This window comes from Echeneis naucrates, chromosome 13 (genome assembly GCF_900963305.1).
Source record: "Echeneis naucrates chromosome 13, fEcheNa1.1, whole genome shotgun sequence".
NCBI lineage: Eukaryota > Metazoa > Chordata > Actinopteri > Carangiformes > Echeneidae > Echeneis > Echeneis naucrates.
In genome coordinates, this window is record NC_042523.1 from 11,341,087 (window position 1) to 11,365,366 (window position 24,280).

At 40.4% G+C, this 24,280-nt stretch overlaps 3 protein-coding genes across 3 annotated transcripts; all 3 read right to left on the reverse strand.

Annotated features, from left to right (window-relative positions):
- Positions 1-2,683: 2,683 nt before the first annotated feature.
- Positions 2,684-9,151, reverse strand: LOC115053198 (extracellular calcium-sensing receptor-like). Its single transcript, XM_029517764.1, has 6 exons — positions 8,955-9,151; positions 5,214-5,484; positions 4,307-5,110; positions 3,930-4,178; positions 3,721-3,844; positions 2,684-3,597 (listed from the first exon to the last, which is right to left on the reverse strand). The coding sequence occupies exons 1-6, from the start codon at positions 9,149-9,151 to the stop codon at positions 2,684-2,686; spliced, it is 2,559 nt and encodes an 852-aa protein (XP_029373624.1).
- A 6,247-nt stretch (positions 9,152-15,398) lies between these two features.
- Positions 15,399-18,244, reverse strand: LOC115052656 (extracellular calcium-sensing receptor-like). The gene is made up of 5 exons (XM_029516908.1): positions 17,990-18,244; positions 17,004-17,819; positions 16,694-16,921; positions 16,416-16,539; positions 15,399-16,300 (listed from the first exon to the last, which is right to left on the reverse strand). The coding sequence occupies exons 1-5, from the start codon at positions 18,242-18,244 to the stop codon at positions 15,399-15,401; spliced, it is 2,325 nt and encodes a 774-aa protein (XP_029372768.1).
- Positions 18,245-18,998: 754 nt separating this feature from the next.
- Positions 18,999-22,466, reverse strand: LOC115052658 (extracellular calcium-sensing receptor-like). The gene is made up of 6 exons (XM_029516910.1): positions 22,273-22,466; positions 21,860-22,157; positions 20,928-21,722; positions 20,525-20,752; positions 20,315-20,438; positions 18,999-19,912 (listed from the first exon to the last, which is right to left on the reverse strand). The coding sequence occupies exons 1-6, from the start codon at positions 22,446-22,448 to the stop codon at positions 18,999-19,001; spliced, it is 2,535 nt and encodes an 844-aa protein (XP_029372770.1). The 5' UTR covers positions 22,449-22,466.
- Between the last annotated feature and the right edge of the window lie 1,814 nt (positions 22,467-24,280).

Sequence of the window (24,280 nt, forward strand, 5' to 3'; positions counted from 1 at the left end):
ATAATCCGTTTGCGGTTGACGTGGAAAGTGCGCCAGCCAACCTCCTGATTGGAACTGACTGAACCCCAGTGCACTGACACGCTCAAGTCAAAGTATGAGTCTGTGGGTGCTGCACAGTTTCCATGTTTCCTCCCCGACACACTGCCCCAACTCCGTGCCCAAGCTGCTCAAATGCTCTCTATGTTCGGCAGCACATGTCTATGTGAGCAACTGTTGTCTTTGATGATGAACAAAACACCACTAAGGGGTCTTTTCACTGATGAACATCTTCACTCAGTCCTGAGGATTTCCTCAGCACAGAGCCTAACCCAGACATTGATGCACTTGCATCTAAGAAGAGATGTCAGGTATCAGCCTCGAACCAATGTGCATCACAGTAAATCAGAGCAAACTGAGCTTGAATGAATGTTGCCATGATGCACTTTTTCTACTCCAAGGCATGGACTGTTAATAGTTGGAACGATTGCATTTTCATTGAAGGAAATTATTATTATTTTTGGTTGTTTTGTTGTTGGCCTGTTAAAAAGATTTACATTAAATAGGAACTTGAAAGACTACAGATGGAGAGAAACATAATAACAAACAAATACAACATATGTGTGTTTTATTTCAAATTAAATTTCTCATGTGTTTATAATTTTTAGCTTTGGTTGTTCCAGATTCAATGTTCACGCAACAAAAAAGTTGCTTCCATTTGAAAAGGTTCAATATTACATATCTGGAGAGAAAGGATAAGATGCACAGTTGCAGTATATTTTTCAATAAATATTGAGTTTGGCCCACAACACCGTCCCAGTTTTTAATTTTGGTCCACTGTGAATTTGACTTTGACACCCCTGCTTTAGATCAACCTGCTGATTTTAGTTACTAGTATATACTTTGTTGGTACCTTAGTATTCTGCAGAAAAGTTAAAATCAACATGCAAAACAATCCATCCATCCATCTTCTATCACTTTTTCCGTTTCCGGGTCCCAGGGCTGCTGGAGGCAATCCCAGCTGACACTGGGCGAGGGGCAGGGCAGAGTCACCAGTTAACCTAGACATGCATGTCTTTGGACAGAGGGAGGAAACCGACGCAGACATGAGGAGAACATGCAAACTGCACAGACAGGACCTAGGCTGAACTACGATGCCACCATGCTGCCCCCGTGTAAACCAATGCTCAACAAATTCAGTTTTGTGAGGACAGTTTCCAGCAGAGTTGGTAGTGAGACAAACAGACAGTAGAAAGTAGTCAGCAGCTCCATCTGCCCTAACACAGCCCAAGATTTTAGTGTCAATCCCACACTGCCCTTGTGACGTATGTCTTCAAGCCAGAGTTTCATGTTCTTAATTGGAAAAAGAGGGCTTAGAGTCATCCAGAGAAACAACACAGTAAGAGGCAGCACTATAAAGTGCTGCTGTATTGGGTACAATAGTTTGACAACAGTATGAGCCGTCCTGCAGGCTAAGAAAATGTGCACAATTCTGCCTATAGCACAAGAGATATAGACCACAAAAGAGATCCCAACGGCAATGTTGCACCACTCAGCGGGCTGGTGGATGGCTGGTGGTGGTGAAAAGGAGTGAAATGTCAGACTAAACAATATCACCATCATGGAGTTACTGCTGGAGTCTTGAGCAGGACTGACTCTTTGTGGCGAGATTTTTCTTCTTGTCATGTAGGTTCCAAGCAGTAACACAGTTGCCAGAAAAAATGTCCCAATCCATCTCATAGTGTCAGAACTGCACACAATCCAGCCTACCGAATGGACAGGCAATTTGAACAGCAGAGAGCAAAGTTAACAAGGAGCTTTATAATGTTGAAGGATTTTATGTACACTCTTCTGAGTGATGGATGTTTTAGTTTTGCGTTGACATGTTACCTGCTTGTGGTGGAAATGCTTCATTTGAACAATGTGTTGGACAGAACTTGGACAGCATCTGCTGAAGTAAAATGAAGCTAATTACTGTTCACACAGTATAAGTTATACTGTAGTCCCCGTTTCATTGCCTAATAAAAACATTTGATTTACAGAATATTTTTGTCTGTACATAGCAATTAATAAATTCACTAGATGAGTCAAAAAAGCATAAACATTGTGCTGAGACACGTTCATTGTTTGTATTGACACGATTGATGCAGTTAGCATGGTGACATCTACTGGGCAACGCTTAATTTTACATTCATGAAAGGATTCATTTGGTGAAAGTTGTGGTCAGCTGTTTTTCAGAAACTTTTCAGTTTCAGGTCTAACTGGAATGCAGACGGTACCATTATAGCCGTGACGCATTTCAACAATCAATGATCTAACCTCATTTGCCCCTCTCTTATTTGTTGATTGCAGCTCAGGCTTTAGTACAATACAGCCACCTCTTTTAATTAAGGGGCTGAATGATTTAAAGGTCACCCTGCCGTAAATAATAATAATGGAGACAGCAGGTTGGCATTATTTGCATTTTATCAGCATCCAGGACTTACATTCATGGACTGGTGTGATGAAAACCATCTCTTTTTGAATTTCAGTAAGCCAGAGGAGATGGTGGTTGACCTGCAGGGTGTTGGCAACCACAGGCCACTGACTCTTATGATTGTTACATTTATAAAAAATAGAGGCTGTTTGTTGTAGTTGTAGAAGTTGGTTTATTCTCAGCAACACTCATTTACACATTTACTCTTTACTTTTACTTCTGTGTTTTATTTCAAAGTGTTCTTGTTGCTATTTTTCCCAGCAAATTTTTCTTTAGGTTTTTTTCTGGCCTGAAGATAATTATATAGCATTTTGGGAAAAAAATGCATACCAACAAACCAAAACTTGAAGCTAAAATAGCAAATATCTCCACAGCTACAGTGAACTTCCCAGGAGAGCTGACATATGCTGGGATAAATGTGATCCAGACTGCACAGAATATCAGCATGCTAAAAGTAATCAGTTTGGCTTCGTTAAAGCTGTCTGGGAGCTTCCTAGCAAGAAAAGCAAGCACAAAACACAAGAGAGCAAGAAGTCCAATATAACCGAGCACTGCCCAGAATCCAAGAGCTGAACCCAGGGCACACTCTAAAATGATCCTTTCTTTGTAGTACTTCATGTTCATCTTTGGGAAAGGAGGGTTAATTGTCAGCCATAGTGTACAAATCACAACCTGAATGAGAGTGAAAGTCAGAACGCTGAGTCTCTGCTGTGTAGGACCAAACCACTTCATCACATTACTGCCTGGAAGTGTAGCTCTGAAGGCCATTAGCACCACGATAGTTTTCCCCAGAACGCAGGAGATACAGAGGACGAAGGTGATGCCGAATGCTGTGTGGCGCAGCATGCAGGACCACTCAGATGGCCGACCGATGAAGGTCAGAGAACACAGGAAACACAGTTTCAGTGAGAAGAGCAGCAGGAAGCTCAGCTCAGAGTTGTTTGCCTTTACAATAGGGGTCTCTTTATGGGTCAAAAAAATGATTGTGGTCATGAGAGACAAAAATACACCAAAACAGCCAAATAGGGTCAAAAGTGCCCCCATGATCTCTTTGTAGGAAAGGTATTCAGTAGGTTTTGGAAGACACTTGTCTTTCTTTTCATTTGGCCAAAATTCAGGCGGACAGGTCAAACATACTGGAGCATCTGTTAGAGAGTTGAGAGATTTGCCATTTTGCAAAGTAAAATAATGAATATAGAATGATGCTTTTCATGTTAGCGTCACACAATACACATGAATTAATGAAAGAATTTTGAATTCTTACTCACTTGTCTGATTACTGATTGTTCCCTCAGGGCAATCAAAGCAGTCAAAACAGCACACAGGCTTACGCTTGTTTATTGCCTTTCGAGTCCCTGGAGGGCACGGTTCTCTGCAGACAGACCTCAGGACCTGATCAGGCAAAACACATCATATGAAAAGTCAACTATACAAAAAGCTGTAAATCAGCACCAACATTAAATGAAATGAAACTCACTTCATGCTGTTTGTTGTCATGATACTCGTTTCCTCCCCAAACTATTTTGGTGTTTGGTTTTAGTTTCAATTTTCCACCTCCTGGAACAGAAGTATCGTACTGACCAATATTTACAATCTCAACCAAGCCGTCTTCTCTCATCTGCCAGTTCACTAAGTCATAGTAGGCAACCGAGTCACCATTTTCATCAAAGAAAACCTTCTCCCCATTGTGTGTTGTGAAATTTACATACTTAATGTGCTGCAACACCTATAAAGAGACAATAAAACCTTATTAGGATACATAGAACCGGCAAGAGAACAAGTCTATATATTTAGAACCCAGTATAGAAACAGTGCATGCTAACACTATGCCTGATTAGATGCACTAGAACCTACTAGATCAGGCCGGACATCATCCTTGGTTATGCAGGAGTTCCCTGTGATGGGATTTGAGCCATTTTGACATTGCAAAAGAGCATGGAGAGCATATGCCACCAAGTACACAGCTTTGTACACATTGTTCTCGGCCCTGAAATGTGTCACATGTGTGTAGTCACTGGAGACTGTCTTGAGATCCTCTGCACCGGTGCACAGAGCACTAGCATTTGATGGTGAGAAGCTGCAGCCAAATAAGTTCTCCCAGAATGCGGTGATTAAAGCACTCCGTGGTTCATCAGATGGTTTTAAGCTGAGTAAGAATTCACTGAGTCCTGGAATGGATGCCTGAGGGAGAGCGAAGCCCAATGCCCCCTGCAAAATGCTCCTTCTCTCGTTAGAAGCCAGGTCTACTTGTGTAATCCAAGACTCGCTGCCAACCCACTGCTTTCCACTTATGTTATAATTCTGTACTTTTGACAAGAACGATTTGGTGTAAGACAGAGACATGAACAACAGGACCACCTTTGATGTGGACTTCCTCAGCATCTCTAAAATAGCATTGAACCTGCTCTGTAATGTCTTTGCGTAAGGCAACCTGTATTCAATGCATATTCCCTCTTTTTCTGCATCCTTAACAAATTCAGCAGTAGCTTCTTCTGAATACAAACGTGCAGAATGAATAATCCCCACCCAACGCCAGTCAAAGTATTTCATAAGCTGGACCAGAGCGATGACTTGGAAACGGTCGCTCGGCACGGTCCTGAAGAATGTGGGGTACAGCCGTTTGTCACTCAGACAAGCACAAGTAGAGAGGTAGCTCACCTTCAAAGAGACAAGACGTATTAAACACAGCACAGAAATATGTTGATGGAAATATGAATAAACCCCACAGAGTAACTGCTATTTCATGCTCCTCTCGTCTCACCTGTGGAATAGACAGTGGACTTAGTATAGTGTTTATCTTTTCACTCACTCCAGAGGATGAATGACCTAAGAGGGCCTGTATCCGACCAGTGCAACCCCCCGAATCCTCTCCATTCACAGCTTCTACAGCTGCTCGAATCAGGTTTTCACTCCCGCAGCCATTATAGAGTTTATAGCCCAGACTGACTCCTGGAAGAAGCTCCGTATCTCTGTTGATCTCCTCCACAGTAAAAATCACTGTCCTGGCAAACTTCAGTTCCCTGTCATTCCATCTGCAAGAAGTGTTAACACATGCATACATTTCTGATCATTTTTCAATACATCGAATAGTACAAAAAAAAACAGCAGTTTTTCTATTGTCCAAACATATTCACTTACTTTATGCAGTATGTATATGGATATGCCTGGTAGCCATTATCAACCAATCGGCGTGTGCTAGTTATGGCAAAAATTCCTCCTATAATAAGATCACCTTCTTTAGAAAACTCCAAGAAACCTGTCTCCCCGATCATTTTGCATGTTTGGTTTTCTGTCTTCACACCCGCCAACAGAGTAAATATGACCACAGTGATCCAATCCATCACGAGCCTCCCCACCCTATGCTGCAACTCTGACATAGGAGCTGACTTTTATAGCTTTTTTCATCCAAAGGGAAGCAAAAAACATGTGACCATTCTCCCAATTATCAGAAGATAATTAGGTTTTCATATTTGGAACTGCCATTGAAATGACTCAATCCCTGAGATTGATGCTGCTGATTGACAGATGGCAGACAGACTGTTATTTCTTTTACATTTTCTACACAAGTACTTGAAAGAAACACAATTGTTGCCTAAACTGTGAAACTTTAAAATATTTGGATCCTGCTGTATTCCTGGCTTTCATTCACCCAGAGCAGGTAGTTGTGGGAGACAGAGCTGTCAGGTGGACCCAACAGAGACAGAGTTTGTCACTGGTGTTGTCTTTATCCTGCCTTTAAAAACAAAAGCACTTTGTTTAACAATACTGTAAATTTGTGGATTTGATTAAATGTAAAAAAAGAGAAAAGGATGAAATCAGACCACAATCTTTCCCTAACCATAACCATCTGCTGTGAATGTATATTTTCTTAAATATTTATGGTATATTTATGGGCATGTGACATCTGTTAAAGTGTATGCTGATGTTACTGCTGGCCCTCTATCTATTTTATAGTGGGCTGTAATAAAGTGCTACAACATAATTGCTATAGAAAACATGACAATAATAAACACATTGATATTTATGTTATCTCTTTAATTTTTCTCTCATTTATTTATCTAAGCATACACATTTTATATTTGTTTTGGACTTTATATATTTTTAATGACGTTCAAATGCTCAAAGTAAGTTTAGTAAGCCAGTCCTTAGTAAAGTTCAGGTCTGATTGGGTTCAAATGCTTATCACAAGGAACAACAAAGGGAGTGATCACTGCTGAATTACTTTTTTTTTTTTTCCCTTGAACAAACATTTTTTTTTCCAGTTAAAACATGTGCTTGGCAAAGACTTTAGATCAACCTGCTGACCTTAATTACCAGTATATACTTTGTTGGTACCCTAGCATTCTGAAGAAAAGTTATCATTTCAACTTTTAAAACAATGCTCAACAAATTCAGTTTTGTGAGGACAGTTTCCAGCAGAGGTGGTAGTGAGACAAACAGACAGTAGAAAGTAGTCAGCAGCTCCATCTGCCCTAACACAGCCCAAGATTTTAGTGTCAATCCCACACTGCCCTCGTGACGTATGTCTTCAAGCCAGAGTTTCATGTTCTTAATTGGAAAAAGAGGACTTAGAGTCATCCAGAGAAACAACACAGTAAGAGGCAGCACTATAAAGTGCTGCTGTATTGGGTACAATAGTTTGACAACAGTATGAGCCGTCCTGCAGGCTAAGAAAATGTGCACAATTCTGCCTATAGCACAAGAGATATAGACCACAAAAGAGATCCCAACGGCAATGTTGCACCACTCAGCGGGCTGGTGGATGGCTGGTGGTGGTGAAAAGGAGTGAAATGTCAGACTAAACAATATCACCATCATGGAGTTACTCCTGGAGTCTTGAGCAGGACTGACTCTTTGTGGCGAGATTTTTCTTCTTGTCATGTAGGTTCCAAGCAGTAACACAGTTGCCAGAAAAAATGTCCCAATCCATCTCATAGTGTCAGAACTGCACACAATCCAGCCTACCGAATGGACAGGCAATTTGAACAGCAGAGAGCAAAGTTAACAAGGAGCTTTATAATGTTGAAGGATTTTATGTACACTCTTCTGAGTGATGGATGTTTTAGTTTTGCGTTGACATGTTACCTGCTTGTGGTGGAAATGCTTCATTTGAACGATGTGTTGGACAGAACTTGGACAGCATCTGCTGAAGTAAAATATAGCTAGTTATTGTTCAAATGTGAATGTGGTATTCTCTTCTTATTTAAGGTTAATTGCAACTAATAAATATCCATCAAGCTGTTAATACTTTTATAGTTCACTGCATTATTTTCTATTTATCACAATTCCCCTGGCAGAGGTGAACACTGATTATGCTGTACATAAAAATACTGAGGATATAATATATAGCGTAAAAGGCAGAATTGAACATGTGGCTTTTCATAGGAGATCAGACTCACTTTGTTCTCAGACAATATGAAAATAAGGAACTCTGGAAATCCTGGACCAACTTCTCCATAAAAAATACATTGAGGACGTTTGGCCTTAAGCTTGCGTGCCTGGCACATGCAGATATAATCCATTGTTTTCTGGAAGTCCACAGGAGTAATATTACGAGAGGAGCGTGCCACAGAGCTCAGGGGAGCAGATACAGGACAGGCACATCTGTAATTCAAATATGGGCTGAAACTCTCTGTCTTTATCTGTGTGAGGAATTTTACAGACAAATACGTGAAAGAATTAATACATTTTATAAACAAGTCATAAAAAAAATACATTCCCTACACAACCATGGCAAAAAATTCAAATTCCATTTTGTATGAAATGTGGTGAATATGATCTCTATTAAGACATGATGCCCACCTGTGTTGTAAGTACAATCGGCCCAGGGTTGAATCTTGAACACAAATGTACAAGCAAATTCAGATTTTTACATTTGCCGACACATTTATTTAGCCGCTCTTTCGTTCTTTCAAAGTGGTTCACACAAGCGTCAAAGAGCATTGAGTTCAAAGACCCATGAAGAAAGGAAATACAGCCTTGTGTCATCCAGTCCTGTGTCAAAATCCTCTCCAGGTCGACACACATTTCAAAACATCTAATTAAGACAGAAAAAAGTTCCATACATCGACAACATCCAGTTACTGTCGTAACCCAACTATTCACCAACAGAAGCTAAGCTGGCATTCTAATGTAAGCTACGTGCAAAAACAACAAAAAAAACAATGCCAAATGAAAAGCATATCAACTCAAACAGGAGACTTTTATTGGCCTATAATTAGAGTAAATAACTTCAAATTGTAATTGCTTCATAAAAGCTCCTCAGGAAATTGTGTAATTATCATTTTAGGGGTCTGTCAGAATGGAATTTAGGCCCACATACAGTTCAGGCTGGTTCCCTGCTGAGGAAATCATTCAATTACAAGCTAATTGCTGGTGAATCTGTGGGAAAAATCACCCTGTGGGTATTCTTGACAAAGAAAAAGTAAGTTAATGAGGAACATACAAATGAAGGAAATTAGAGAAAACAGAAAACACCATGACTGACAGACAATATACTCACCTCATGTATGTCGGCTTCAGTTCAGTGTTTTCGGGACTGACAGCCTTTTTATATGAGGCACTTGAGTTGAAGCCCTTTGTCGCAGCATCATGCCCGCCGCACTGACTGAGCTCAGTATATCCGTCCTGGCTGAGCCATGTGCCAGAGGACACCACCCAAGTGAACAACGTTAAGAAGGCAAATGTGGCTGCTGTCATCTCAGAGCTTCGCCTTTGGCACCTTTAGGTTTCTTGGAAGGATGTGTTTTATATGTCCCAGGTGTAGGAGCCAACTTAGTGGGCCGTTCTCACAGGTCATAATTTATTTATTTATTTTGTTGGTTTTTTTTGTGTTTTTGTAAAGGATGTCAGGCATGCAGAGCAAATCTGACAAGAATACACATGGGCCCTGTCTGAAATAATGATCAATTTTACTGTTTACTGGCAACACTTTTATTAAAGCAGCAGATTCTGTGAACCACCATATAGCATCCATATAGCTGTACAGTGTGTTTACGCATCCAGTAAATCCAGTGTTTAACTGTTCATGTCAGCAATATAGTGTATGTTAAAACTATACAACATTTGTACCCTGACTGAACTGAGAGGCCCTATTAGCAACGGGGCTTCTCATTTTTGGGTTATATTTGGAACATTTCCTTTTTGACTCTGGTCCATGTTGACATGATAGTTTCACATCATCTGTTCTATCACATCACAGGTTTTCTAGTTTTTAAGGATTTAGTCTGGCGGCTGACAAGACCACTGAAGAACACTGATCCCGTTATCACAGTCATGAAAGCAGTTTCAGATGTCTTTGCTTTGTGACACAGTGGATCATTATGCTTAAAGTGACCATTAGAAGATGGTAAATTGTGGCATGTCATTAGAAACAATACAAAAGGCTGTGACATTCAAACTATTCCTCTGTATTACGAAGCTGTGAAAGTTGAGTCTTCAATTTTGGTCACAGTATATTCTGACAGGAACCAGTCTATCAAAAGATAGAAATATGGCTTTATTTTCCTGGCTAACTAATCTAATGAAAAGGGAAACTGTTCAAGCTTTCTGGACATAACAAACATGCAAATAAAATACATCTGGACATTCTGTACATCTGAATCAGTGCATGAAAAAGTTTGTTTCAAATGATTATGCAAAACAAATTAAGTTCAATTATTGGTGAAAACAGCATAGCATGGACAGCATCTTTATTTTTTTGCGAGAAGAATGACATGTTGTCAATTTAATATTGATCATCTTTTGTATTTCCCATAATATACTTTTTAGTGTTTCGTTGCTCTAGACACAGTGAAATTATGTAACATTTAGGGATAAAGAAAATAAAACATTCCATAGCTGAAAATAGCTAAGATAGCAAATATCTCCACAGCCACAGTTAACAGTGAACACAGAGAAGTGCAGCAGGAAGCTCAGCTCAGAGTTGTTGGCCCTGACAATAGGAGTTTCTCTGAAGTGAAAGAACACCAAGGCGATGATGGATGTCAAAATTTTCCCCCTCAAGCAAAAACATGTTAAGATGCACTTGTCTCCACTCATATTTGGCCAATAGCCAGAAACATGAAATTTTTATCAAATTTTGATCTCAGTGGCTTAAGAAATATTATGTAGTATGGCGTACCTGGCTGGCAAACCAGAAACATGAGTGCAAAGCAATGTGAATATGCACCGTTTGACTTCTTCAAGCCCAAACTATTTTCATTCCATTCATCATAAATTGACAGTTAAGGGGCTGAGTGGCATCAAAGACTCCAACTGTAGCAACTTGCATGGTTCCTGCATGGTCCCATGGTCCGGTTATTTGTTGTAAGTTTAGGAATTCATATCTGGCAGACGAGTCTGGTCAAAAGTCCCTCTCTCCCCGTAACTTGTTGCAAAGTTGATATTCTGTTAGTAATGGAGGAGAGGTCTAGAATAGACAGGAAAAAAAAAAAACAGATTGTCTTCTTTTGTGTGTGTGTGTGTGTGTGTGATATCAGCACAGCTACCATTACACAAAGGGCAACTCTTCACATGTGACCAAGTTGTGAAACGCATGAGCCACCACATAAACTGACTTGTAGACAATGTTTGTGAATCTCAGCTTCGTCACATCTGTAAAATATGTCTCAACATTCTGCAAGCTCTCAGAGCCGCTGCATGGTTTTCGCTGCACCCCTGTGGTGTCACTCAAGCTTACTGTCAGGGAATTGTGGGGGATGGAGCTGCCTCAGGTGCTCCTCCAGCCCCGGGATGTGAGTTCAGCTGATGGTGAAGCCCAGAGAGGATGGATGTAATGAGTCAGGGAGTGATTTGTGAACCAGGCGTCAATGCCACCCCACTGCGGTCCTGTAATGTTCAGCCTGTACAGCTGCAAGTGTTATTTCTTTGTGGGACAGGAAGGCCATTATGACTTCAGAGGTGGAGTGCTTCACAGTTTGACCTACTTTCCTTAACTCATAAGGAGGACCTGTTTGTTCAAATGCCTCATAATACTCAATGCGCACCCCTTCCTTCTGTGCAGCCTGCATAAATGCGGCAATCCCATTGATGCCATAGTCGTTTTTATTACCAACTGCCCCTACGCAAGTCCAGCCAAAGAGCTTGGCAAGCTTTGCTGAAGCTCTGCTCTGGTGGAGATCGCTGGGAATGGTTCAGAAGAAGGATGGAAACTCCTCTCTGCTGCTCAGACATGTGCAGGTTGCAAAGTGGCTGAGCTGCAGCAAAGAAGTTAAAGAAACAGATATTTCTGGACGACAGAAATTATAGAAATGTCCAAAGGAGGTCAATTATAAAGAAGCTCTTCAAAATCCAGAAGTACATATCTCCAGCCACACAAAATAAAATGGCTGTGATTAAAAAATATATGTTTTTAACAGGAGTAAAATATTTACCACGAGTATCTGAAATCTTCTGATAATCTGCCACCGTGGTTGTGGAGGCAGAGTGGCCAAGCGCAGCAGGGGCAGTTTGAGCCTTTGTGCAGTTCTTCTCGTCTATGATCTCTCTCTGCCCACTCGCTAAATCTAGTGCAGACTTAACAATGTTTGCCATACCACAGGAACTGTATATCTTGTTGCCCAGGTTGTGGTTCGGGAGAATTGAGAGATTTTGATTTATTTCCTCAATTGTGAAGATCATAGTTTGGGCAAATTTGAATTTGCTTACATTTATGCTTGGGGAGAAAATGGCACACATTTTGACTAGTTTCATTTGCAAGAAAAGATAAAAGCACAGCAAAGTTGAACCAAACAAAAGTGCAAACTTACAGGATTAAGTAAAGTTTCAAATGTGGACACACGGCCTCTGTGCCTTGTGCGAAAGGTGAAAATGCCACCTAAGGTGAACTCTCCAGCCTTCATCAGATCAGGTGGCTGCACCGCCCCCTGCAGCCGGCATACAGGCGTCCCCTTCCTGATCAGAAAAAAACAGGAGAACCTGCTTTGGCAGTGGCATCGTTCCACCCTGCAGGCTGCCTTCTTGAACTCCATTGCGCTCTTTATACCGGATATATGCATCTCTATCTAGTTCACATCCACATGCACGTCCATGGACCTACAGTTTTAGGTCCATTTTAGGGAAAATGAAAAAGAAAAACGTGGTGTTTGCGTTGACTGAAAACTGGAATATTCAATGAATTTATTTATCTTACCTCTTTGGGGTTACTACAGAAGCTATCTGACGTGTAGTCTAAAAAATAATACACAAACACAAGTACACCGACGCATACAGGCATATTTCTTCTCTGTCTTTTGTATTCAAAAGTCTTATAAATTAAATTTTTTGTCTTTTTTTTTTTCATTTTGTTAAAGAATTTTATTAAAATCCCATGTATTCATCACTCATTCTATCAATGTCAAAATTGTGTTCATTAGGTGAACAAAACATAAAATATAGCTGAAATCCAGTCTCTGTGATAGCTCATATTATTTTCATTCAATTTGCCATTCCACGGGCAAATGGTGAGACTACGTTTATATACCAGTCTATGTTTTTACAGTTTTCTTATGGAAAGGTGAAATCATTTGAATTAAAAATTACTGTTCAACATGGTTCTCCAATCAGTGTTTTCTTTCTGATGCAGATCAGTTATGATTCTGGTCATTTAAACATACTGCAAGTATTTTGTGTGACTGGCCTCCATTAGAGTTGCAGAACTTGTTAGTATATTGGAAATGTCCAGCATCGTGTGCGAGAAAAATCAATAACCACAGACACACGTCAGAAATTAATGTCACATTACTTCTCTCCTTTTCTACTGCCACTCACCAATTCACCCAAACATGATGTCTTAGGATGGGGAGAGGAAACCCTACCCGGGCACGGGAAGAACATGTAAAGCCCTGGAATCAAACCCATGACCTTCTCGCTGTGATGCAACAGTCTTAACTGCTTGGCCACTGCACCATCCACATTTCCTGGATACAAAACTTATATATTTAATAAACTAAAGACTTGCTCATTGAGCTTAACCCAAGAATTTGTTTCTTATGAGAGATGCTGGCAGCTGATCAAATAGGAAGAAGTAGCCATCTAAAATCAACTACTCATTCATTAGGATCTATACCACAAACACAATCTGTGAGCCAGATTATACACAAAATTGTTCATCAATCAAAAAAAGAACAGGACAAATGTTATTGAATTTGTTGGGGTGATGAAACCTTTACCTCATAATATTGTTAATGTCAGTAGTAGCAATTCAACAGTGAAGTGAGGCACATGTGTCGCACAAGAAAATAATTAGAAACAATAGCTACAACATGATGCAACTATCCTTCCATTTTAATGTTTTGTTTTTTTCACAGTTTAGATTTCTAATAGGGCAAGCACTGGCATGTGTACCATGCAACAAGATGTCACAGTTAAGAAAAAAAAAACAACAACAAGTAAGGTCGAGAGAGAAATCAAAATGTTGTGACAGAGCTGTTGATTAGTTTAACACTGTTTTCTCAGCCTGAACTAACAGGCCACCTGTTGTTCCTACCGAAGCAATCTGTTGCTTCTGTATTACCCGACCCTGCGGCCATTTTCCCTCCAGAGTCAAGCTGCTGGGTAATGAAGCACTGAGCAAAACAAATGGGGACTTCAGACTTGTTATTGTCCCTCTTGTTTTTGTGCGCGCATGTAACCTTTGCTGTTTTTGTTGCATCATTGCACAGTTTATCTCTTTAAACTTCAGAGAAACAGTTTCATAAATATTTATTAACTTTACTGCCAGGGGATTTCTTGGTGTTAAACTGGAGGTCTTGTGCTTTGTTAAACTTTATCAAATATACATTGTAATAGTATTGACTGTTTCTGAGCTGCAGAGCTGTTCTGTATGGGATGTTGGTTGGATGTTGTTGGTTAAAGGTAATGACAGGTCGTGTGAGCCAAATCAGGAGTCTACTGGAATATGCAGAGCAGTCACTTCAGTTTTGGGGGAAACCAACTGCTGAACAAAGTTGCTGTCATGTGCAGAACTGCTCCTTTTTTATCATGACAATTCGTACTACACTCACAAATCTCAGTTAGGACACACTAGCAGACTTTCAATTAAGGGCCTGTGTCCGAATGTGCGGCCTTCATAGTCTTCAGAGTCTTGAATGAGAGTCTAAAATGGTTCTGTGATGCATTCGGGTGAATGCCGTTTTAACTAAATAGAAAGAGTTACAAGATGGACTGTAATCTGTTGCTTTAGCTTCATCAACTTTCATTCTGGTTAATTATAAGCATAATTATTTATTGTTTTTCTGTCAATTTCATTTTTGCATAAGTGTGCAAATAATTTTCATGCTGGTTTGATATTTCAAAATCTTTAAATCCTCCCTAGTTGAGGGTCAAGCAGTGAAGTTGTAGAAGTACCCAAGATATTTCTGGTTTATAAAAGTGGAAATCAGCTCAGAAGCAAATGGTTGAAACACAGGATTTTGTCAGATTGACTGGGGACACTCTCATAATGTTCTCCTGAAGCACTTCACTGCCACCGTATGATTGGACAAAGTTTCAGGTGCTTTCACATGTGTTGTCTATTCACTAATACAAATTGGGTTAGGGTTACTAACCCAACATTACTAATATATGAGGAAAGTCTGGGGCAGATATACTCTTACAACATCCACAATGGTCCCAGAATCACAACATTTACTTTTGACATCGCTAATTTCAAATTACAAAATTTGTCTGGTCTTGTTTTTAAACAGCACGCTAGTAACTTCTTATACAGAAAAAACACAAGCATAATGAACAGATTTCTATTGTTAGCATCCAGTGGTTTCAAAATTCCTATCTCATGATCTCATGATTTTTTTTTCCTTTCTTGAGAAGAAGTTTAAATGTATGAATAACAACTTAATCTTTTAAATATGTTTTAAGATTTATTAAAAGAAACAAAAAGAAGCACAGATTAAAGTTTGATTACAAAGACAAAACTGCAGCAACAGCAAAGGAATTGCATTCAAAATGAATTTCTTCGTAAGATATATCAGATTTTCTTTCCCATCATGTGTTTCTTAGTGTTCTGCTCAGGCCGAAATAATATGATGAGACATTTTTGGAGAAAAATGCAAATGAGCAGCCCATAGCTGGAAGCTAAAATAGCAAATATCTCCACAGCCACAGTGAACTTCCCAGGAGAGCTGACATAAGCCGGGATAAAGGTGATCCAGACTGCGCAGAATATTAACATGCTGAAGGTGATGAATTTAGCTTCATTGAAGTTGTCGGGCAGCTTTCGAGCCAGAAAGGCAAGTACAAAACATAACACAGCTAAGAGTCCTATGTATCCTAACACAGCCCAGAATCCTACAGCTGAGCCTAAAGCACACTCAAGAATAATCTTCTCCTTATAGTGGCTCATGTTTTTGAAGGGAAAAGGAGGATTGATTGTCAGCCAGAGTGTACAAATTAAAACCTGTATGAGAGTGAAAGTCAGAACGCTGAGTCTCTGCTGTGTAGTACCAAACCACTTCATCACATTACTGCCTGGAAGTGTAGCTCTGAAGGCCATTAGCACCACGATAGTTTTCCCCAGAACGCAGGAGATACAGAGGACGAAGGTGATGCCGAATGCTGTGTGGCGCAGCATGCAGGACCACTCAGAGGGCCGACCGATGAAGGTCAGAGAACACAGGAAACACAGAGTCAAGGAGAAGAGCAGCAGGAAGCTCAGCTCTGAGTTGTTGGCCCGTACTAGTGGGGTTTCTTTGTGGCAATAGAAAATGATGGTTGTGATCATAGTTAGAAAAACTCCCATTAATGAAAATAAAGCTAAGAGTGTCCCCAGCAGTTCATCATATGCCAAGAATTCGATTACTTTGGGTATGCAGGCATCTCTCTTGTTGTTGGACCAGTATTCTGGCGGACATTTCAGACAGTGTATTGAGTCTGTAAAATGAGAAACAATTTAGATTTGTATTAAACAACATATATTTAACTGGATGCAAAAAGACATTTTCTGCTGTTAAAACATAGATTGCATACTGCTATGTTGTCTCTTTACCTGTTAGGTTACTGATCTCGCCTGCTGGGCAGGGTATGCAGTCATAACAGCACACAGGCCGGCCCTTCTGCAGGACCTTACGAGCCCCTGGGAGACAGCTCTCACTGCAGACTGAGGCAGGGACCTCCTATATAATTCATCACACAATTTTGATGCATTTTTTACTGTACGTAAAGTTAAATACATAGAAAATAATAAAAGTGAATACCCATATTGAGCAGTTTGATAGAAATCAGTGAGAGGTTAAATCTAAACTTCAGTCTCTCTTTTTTTTTTACCTCATTCAGCCCATTTCCCCACACCACTGGGATGTTATTCATTATAAATTGATGCCTCTCTGGTAGAGAGGCATCATAAATGCCAACTGTTACTCCATCGATGGCTCCTTTGTTGTTCATTTGTAGATTAACAAGTTCATATTTTGCCGGTGAGTCTCCATTACTGTCAAAATATACTCTTTCTCCTTCCTCAGTGGTGAAATTCACAGTGCTGAGATACTGCAAAACCTAGTTAGGAATTTAGACAGCAATTGAATAAGATATTCCTGCTGTCAAACATATACTGGAACATTTAACTTTGTTTCCTCACCTGCCATGGTTTGATGTGCTGGACATCAGCACAGCTCCAATTTGAAAAGGGTCCTTTACCATTCACATCACATTTAATGAGGCTGTCAAGAGCGTGAGCCACCGCATAAACTGATTTATACACATTGTTAGTGAATCTCAACTCAGAGACATCGGTGAACTCCAAGTCAGTATTTTGTAAGCTCTCTGAGCCGCTGCATGGCTTTCTTTGTGATTTGCCAGTTTCATTCAGAGTACAGTTGAACACGTCTTCCCAGTACTCTCTGACAAACTGACTGTCAGGGAACTGTGAGGGGTGGAGCTGCCTCAGGTGCTCCTCCAGCCCCTGGATGTGAGCTCGGCTGACAACAAAACCCAGTGAACCCACCAGGATGCTGTGTCCCTCACTGTCAGTCAGGGAGTGATCTGTGATCCAGGCGTCACTGCCAACCCACTGCAATCCTTTGACATTATGTCTGTACAACTCTGCTGCCAGCAACTTAATTTCTCTGTGAGACATAAAAGCTAAAATAACCTTGGAAGTGCTGTGTTTGATAATCTCTATTATTCTCTGTAGATTATCAGGTGGCCCTGACGATGAAAACGCTTCTGAGTACTCAATGCATACTCCAAATTCTTGTGCATTTTGGACAAATGCAGCTACACCATTGCGTCCATATTCATTATCTACAGCTACAGCCCCGATCCAAGTCCAACCAAACTGCCTGACCATCTTTGCCAGGGCTCTGCTTTGGTAGTAATCACTGGGAATAGTTCTGAAGAATGTGGGATACTCTCTCCTGTTGCTCAGACAGGCACATGTGGCAAAATGGCTTATCTAAAAAGAAAATCACAAAGTTGTAAATAGTAACGACAAAGCATGTAATTAAAAGTCTATCTTCATCTTCACGTAAATTCATCCTATAGAAATGATTTTGTAGAACAGAATAATTTCATGTAATTATAGAGAAATTGAAGTATCACAACAAGAAATAACACCTTACATACCACAGGTATATGAAACCTTCCAACAACCTGTTGAAATGCAATCGTTGGTCTTGATCCTGAATGTCCCAAGATAGCGTGAACTGTCTCAGCTTTAGTGCAGTTGCCGTCACTGACTTCTCCCTTCAGTCCACTCACCAGTGCCAGTGCAGCTCTCAGTATGTCAATAGTCCCACAGTTGTCATAAATCTTGTAGCCAAGTTTAACATCAGGAAGCATTCCAGGATTGTTGTTGATCTCATTTATAGCAAAGATCATTGTCTGAGCAAATTTGAACTCTCTAGAATTTAAGCTGGGGTAGTAAAATAGAGTGTAAAGTAATATATCAGGTTGTTTAAATCTGAAAATGCAGCAAAAAAATAAAACACATAGAGACACATAAACCGTTTGAACCATACATACTTTTTGCACTTTCGTACTTCTGGAACTGTCTGAAATGTGTTAGTTACATAATCCTGCCCCGTGCGAAATGAAAAAATGCCTCCAATAACAAGGTCACCATCCTGGGTGAGTTCAGGTGGTTGTGCTGAGCTTTGCAGTCGACACACAGAGTCTCCTTTGCTCATTAGCAGAACTGAGAGGAGTAGTCTGATCAAAGACATAGCTCTGCTCTGCTCTGCAGGCCAGGCCAGCAGAGTCTAAATCTCATCACTGGGCTTTATACACCTTTAACAACAAGGAGGGGTTGAGCTTAACCCTTGGGAATTTAAATCAAAACAACTAGCCAAAGATGGTTTTGTCCATGGGTTTATTGGGGGATTTGTTCTTTGTTAACATCTATGATAAATAGTGTTGAATTCGCAGGGAACCATCTTAACACGTGCATTTATTATACATATTAGTTACCTTTAATCAAATTCTTTCATCGCACTTTGATATGTTACAAATAAATGATAAACAGCAGAAACATTACAGCAACAGACTATGAGACTTCAGTAAAATGGAAACAAGATTCTACTGTAAAATTGCAATTGCTTTAAAATTCATTTTGCATGATATTATTAAAAATTTTTCAGACATATTTCGGTGCCACCTTCCCCATCATATTCTTTTTTGTGTTCTTCTCTGGTTTCAATAGGATAATATAACATTTTGGAATGAAAATGCAAATGAGTAGACCAAAAGTGGAGGCCAGAATAGCAAATATTTCCACAGCAACGCTGAATTTTCCAGGAGAGCTGACATATGCTGGTATGAAAGTTATCCAGACTGCACAGAATATCAGCATGCTGAAGGTGATGAACTTGGCTTCATTGAAGTTATCAGGCAGTTTCCGAGCCAGGAAAGCAAGAAGAAAACATAACATGGCCAGAAGTCCTATGTAGCCAAGCACAGCCCAGAAGCCCACAGCTGAGCCCAGAGCACACTCTAAGATGATCTTGTCCTTGAATTCCTTCAAATTCTTCAGCGGAAAAGGAGGAGAGACCGTTAACCAAACAATGCAGATTAAAACCTGTATGAGAGTGAAAGCCACAACACTGAGTCTCTGCTGTGTAGTACCAAACCACTTCATCACATTACTGCCTGGAAGTGTAGCTCTGAAGGCCATTAGCACCACGATAGTTTTCCCCAGAACGCAGGAGATACAGAGGACGAAGGTGATGCCGAATGCTGTGTGGCGCAGCATGCAGGACCACTCAGAGGGCCGACCGATGAAGGTCAGAGAACACAGGAAACACAGAGTCAAGGAGAAGAGCAGCAGGAAGCTCAGCTCTGAGTTGTTGGCCCTGACAATAGGAGTTTTCCTGTATTTGAAAAAAATGAATGCCACAACCACGGTCATACATGCTCCAAAGAGGGCCGCAGCAGAGAGCAGCGCTCCCATAATTTCTTCATACGACAGGAACTCTGCTTCCTTCTTCACACAAGCATCTCTTCTGTCATTGGACCAGAACTCTGGATGGCATCTTATACAAGTGATAGAATCTGAGAGATAACGTCAAAGCAGATATCAGACTTTGTCTTTATGTTGAACCTTTTCCATGCACACAACACAGACAACATGTTTACAATATGGTGAATAGTTAGTAGCATGCTGAAATACTACTGGGAGGTGAGACGGACTTTGAGTGACCTGCCTCTTTAGGTATTTTACTTTTTATGAAAAATTTGCAATTTCCGCCCATTTGACTCATTCTAATTATACTTGAACTTGAATGTTGAACTCAAACTCTCTTCCCCTCACATTGAGTTGACCGACAAAGCGTGAGAATGACTGACTTTTAGTGATTTAATTTTTTTTTTTATATTAGAATAATTAGCATATGAACAAACACTTTTGTTTTCTGACTTTTCATTTGAAAAGCCTTACATGAAACATTACTAGACCTGTAACGTTGCTTATTTCTCCCTCTGCACATCTTATACAGTCGTAGCAGCAGACAGGCTTTCCTTTCTGGAGAACCTTACGAGTTCCTGGGGGACATTTCTCACTGCAAACTGACACAGGCACCTGCATGAGAAACAGGAGAAAAATGTTTTGGCTCTCATTTAATGAAAATAGATATTTTTTCACACTGTATCAACATGGTAACTGACCTGTTTTGAGTTGTGCACCCAAATGAAAGACTTATTGTGCAGATTCAGCTGTCTGTCTGCTGGTAAAGAGGAATCATGAAGACCAACTGTGACAAACTCTATCACACCATTTCCTGTTGGCTGCCAGTTTATAATTTCATACTTTGCGGCTGGGTCTCCATACTCGTTGAAGTAAACCTCATCTCCCTCCTTTGTTTTGAACTGAATGGTTTTTATGTGTTGTAAAATCTAAGAGGACAGGTATGAGTTTGGTTGAATATCTGACAAATGTCTTTTTGACCAGATGGCTCAATAACATCATAAAGAAAGATAGAAGACTGCAAAATTAGTTTTTCACATTAGATCTAATGAATTTGTGATTTCACATAAAAACTGAAAATGAGGAATAACATGTTGAACTCACCATGAACGGATCTATGTGCACTTTGTTGTTGCATGTTTCATTGCAGCCAAGAATACTATGCAGTGCGTGGGCCACAGCATACACTCCTTTGTAGACATTGTTGAATATGGGCATAAGTGACATATCAGTGAAGCTGTTGCGGACTCCAGTCACATCCTCGTGTCCAGTACATTCTTTCTGATTCCCTGCTGATGACGTTGACCGTTTGAATGTACAACTGAATAAAGTCTCCCAGAACTCAGTGAATATTTCATTGCTTGATGAATTAAGCGGTTTCACATCTAGTATGAACTCTCTCATGCCGCTGACATGTGCTCTGGGGATGGACAGGCCGATGGCTCCGTCCAGAATATGATGAATATCCCTTTCTGCAGTTTGGGAATCAAAGATCCAACTTTCACTGCCGACCCACTGATACCCAGTCAAGTTATACTTTGACAGCTCATGTATTAGTACATCCATATCCATATGGGAGAGGAAGGCGACGATCACCTTGGAGCTGGACGTCCTGATAATGTCAATGATTTTTTGTATTTTCTTTGGTGGATCTGTTCGAAAAAAAGCTACTGAGTACTCCAGGCAGATGTCCAGCTGCTGTGCAGTTTCTGTGAATGTAGCCATGCCATTATTGCCATAATCATCATTGGTTCGAATAGCTCCAACCCAAGTCCAACCAAAGTGCCTGACCAGCTGGGCCAGGGCTCTGCTCTGGTAGTAGTCGCTGGGTATTGTTCTGAGGAATGATGGATATTTGGTTTTGTCACTCAGACAAGCACAGGTGGCAAAATGGCTGATCTAAAAGAAACAAAGAAATCATCTCACAATAGAAAAATATAAGATATCAACAATCCACACAGTGACATTTGTCTGAGCAGCTGGTAGAAATGCAACAGATGTTTGACAAATATTACATATTCACCAAATCTACCCACCATTGGGATATGAAAAGGTCCGATGACGGTAGCTATGGCCATGCAGAGAGAGGAGGAGGTTTCTCCCATGATGGCCAGTACTTGTGCAGGTCTGGTACATGGTTCATCAGAGGGTGCAGATTCAGTTTCATGACCATTGGCCAAGGCCAGTGCAACTCTCACACTTCTGGCAATGGAGCCACAGGTATCGTACATTTTATAACCCAGAGAGATGCCCGGCAGGAGGTCTGTGCTGTTGTTAATCTCCCCAATGGCAAAAAGCATAGCCTGGGCAAACTGGAACTCTCTGAAATTCAAACTGAAACATCCATGCTAGCATTTTAAATAGAAATAATGACACAGAGATTGCAAGCTTTTGATTATAGTAATGAAACCACCAGGGGATGCTTCTCGGTTAATGTAAATTAATTTACCTGGTACATTCCAGTGGCAGTGGTTTGTGCGTGAAGGTGTCCTGTCTGTCTTTCCAGCTGCTGTGGAAAGAGAAGATTCCCCCTAATAGAATATCTCCATCCTTGGATATTTGAGGGCTCTCAGGATCTCCTCTCTGTCTGCATACTGGCTCCTCGGTCTGAGAGAAAGAAACCATTAAGAACAGCTGTAAAAATGCCCAGCCCTGCTCTGACCACCTGTGTGTGGACGTCATACTGTCTAAGAGCATTAGACCACTGGGTGGCATCACCTTTACTTTGTCGTAAATCAAAGAGACCCTCTGGTATTTATGCATTTTGGAGCAGCATAAAAAATTCATTAATAATACATCAGTGATGTTTTACCTCAGATGACCTCAATGATGGAGCAAGATGAGCACATAGCTGTTATCTATTTTGAATATAACAGTTTTGTTTTTGGATTTTTGTAAAAGTTCATTTAGTGGCTCATCAAATTCTGTATGCACAGCTATTTACATGAAAAGACGTGATTTTATTAAAAAAAATATTTTAAAAGGAACTGCCTTGTGAAAGTTGTCTGTTGTCATGAACTTGTTTAGCATTATCTTCATTACTATTCCTCTTATTATTATTGTTGTTTTTATTATTAACAATAATAATATTTTAGTTCTAGTAATAATTGTAATCAATTAAAAAAACAGTTTGGGGGCGGGGCTTCTTAAACGTCATCTGACGGTTAGTGATCAGTGATCAGCTTGTGCAAAACAGCATTTCAACACACAATCCAAATCTTACAACTTAAGTTAATATTGCAATGCTTCATTTCATCGGCTCACGTGGAACAACAGTTAACACTTGCGTTGCAGAAAAGGGTCATGGTCCTATTTGTTAAAAAAGAGGCCCGGTGTCTGACCTGAAATTCAGTGTTGCCAGGACAGCATATTATAAGCGACTTTGGGCTTGTTCTGTAAAGTCACTTGCGGGTTGAGGGTTTTTTGGGCTTGTTATTTAAAGTATGGTTGCTTGTGCTCGCTTTGCACCGGGTATGAACCCTTCCTGATTCTCTCCCAGCTCTCAGCAACCACAATAAAGCTAAGGTGTTGCAGAAATGAAGACCTGGATGACCTGCCACTTTTTGCTTCTGAACTCAGAAAAAACTGAAGTTATTGTACTTGGCCCTCAGCACCTCAGAGAACCATTATCTGATCATGTAACCATTCTGGATGGCATTAGTTTGGCCTCCACTTCCTCTGTTAGGAATCTTGGAGTCATTTTTGATCAGGACAGGACCTTTGTCCCTCATATAAGACAAGTCTCCAGGACAGCCTTCTTTCACCTATATTGGAAAGATTGGAAACATCCTGTCTCAAGAGGATGCACAAAAACTAGTCTCTACATTTGCTACCTCAATACTGGACGACTGTAATTCATTACTATCAGGTAGAAATGTTCACAAGTCCAAGTCAAGTCTGAACTCTCTAAAAAATAAGTCTCAAGTCTCGTTTGATTGTAATGACCGTTCTATCATCTGCTGCTATCCAGTCTGTTAACAATACCACACAGCTATATCCAAGAAATTTAAAGCATTCCCTGTATTATCACTCATTTAACTATACATAGCTGATGCTAAGCTACCTACCTGCTGCTGCAACAGTTACCTTTAGTTATCATTACACACTACTACAGCACTGGCTTCCCATTGTGAGCTCTTCTTCTCCTCTACTGCTAATATTTACTGATGCACATTTAGAACTGCTACGTTGCAATCACTGTATGTTTTCTGCTTTGTTTGTCTCTCCTCCTGTCCCTGTTCTCTCACTGCCTTCGATTCTCTCACCCCTCCCTCCCCCCTCTTAAGCCAACCAGTCGAGGCAGATGGCTTCCCTCCCTGAGCCCGGTTCTTCCTGAGGTGTCTGCCTCTTAAAGGAAGTTTTCCCTTACCACTGTCACCAAGTGCTTGCTCGTGGAGGGATACAGTATGTTGGGTCTTTTTAACAACTCCATAAAGAGTTTGAAGTCGACCTGTTCT

Coding starts and splice junctions, on each gene's coding strand:
- LOC115053198 (XM_029517764.1), bottom strand. CDS start 9,151: ATGACAGCAGCCACATTTGCCTTCTTAACGTTGTTCACTTGGGTGGTG. Junction 5,111..5,213: donor GTCCACTGTCTATTCCACAG/GTGAGACGAGAG, acceptor GTCTCTTTGAAG/GTGAGCTACCTCTCTACTTG. Junction 3,845..3,929: donor ATGACAACAAACAGCATGAA/GTGAGTTTCATT, acceptor TTGCCTGATCAG/GTCCTGAGGTCTGTCTGCAG.
- LOC115052656 (XM_029516908.1), bottom strand. CDS start 18,244: ATGATCTTTGCTATAAATGAGATCAACAACAATCCTGGAATGCTTCCT. Junction 16,540..16,693: donor GGGGAAATGGGCTGAATGAG/GTAAAAAAAAAA, acceptor ATTATATAGGAG/GTCCCTGCCTCAGTCTGCAG. Junction 16,301..16,415: donor CGAGATCAGTAACCTAACAG/GTAAAGAGACAA, acceptor CTCATTTTACAG/ACTCAATACACTGTCTGAAA.
- LOC115052658 (XM_029516910.1), bottom strand. CDS start 22,448: ATGGTTTCTTTCTCTCAGACCGAGGAGCCAGTATGCAGACAGAGAGGA. Junction 22,158..22,272: donor CTGCCACTGGAATGTACCAG/GTAAATTAATTT, acceptor TGGATGTTTCAG/TTTGAATTTCAGAGAGTTCC. Junction 20,439..20,524: donor GGGTGCACAACTCAAAACAG/GTCAGTTACCAT, acceptor TTTCTCATGCAG/GTGCCTGTGTCAGTTTGCAG.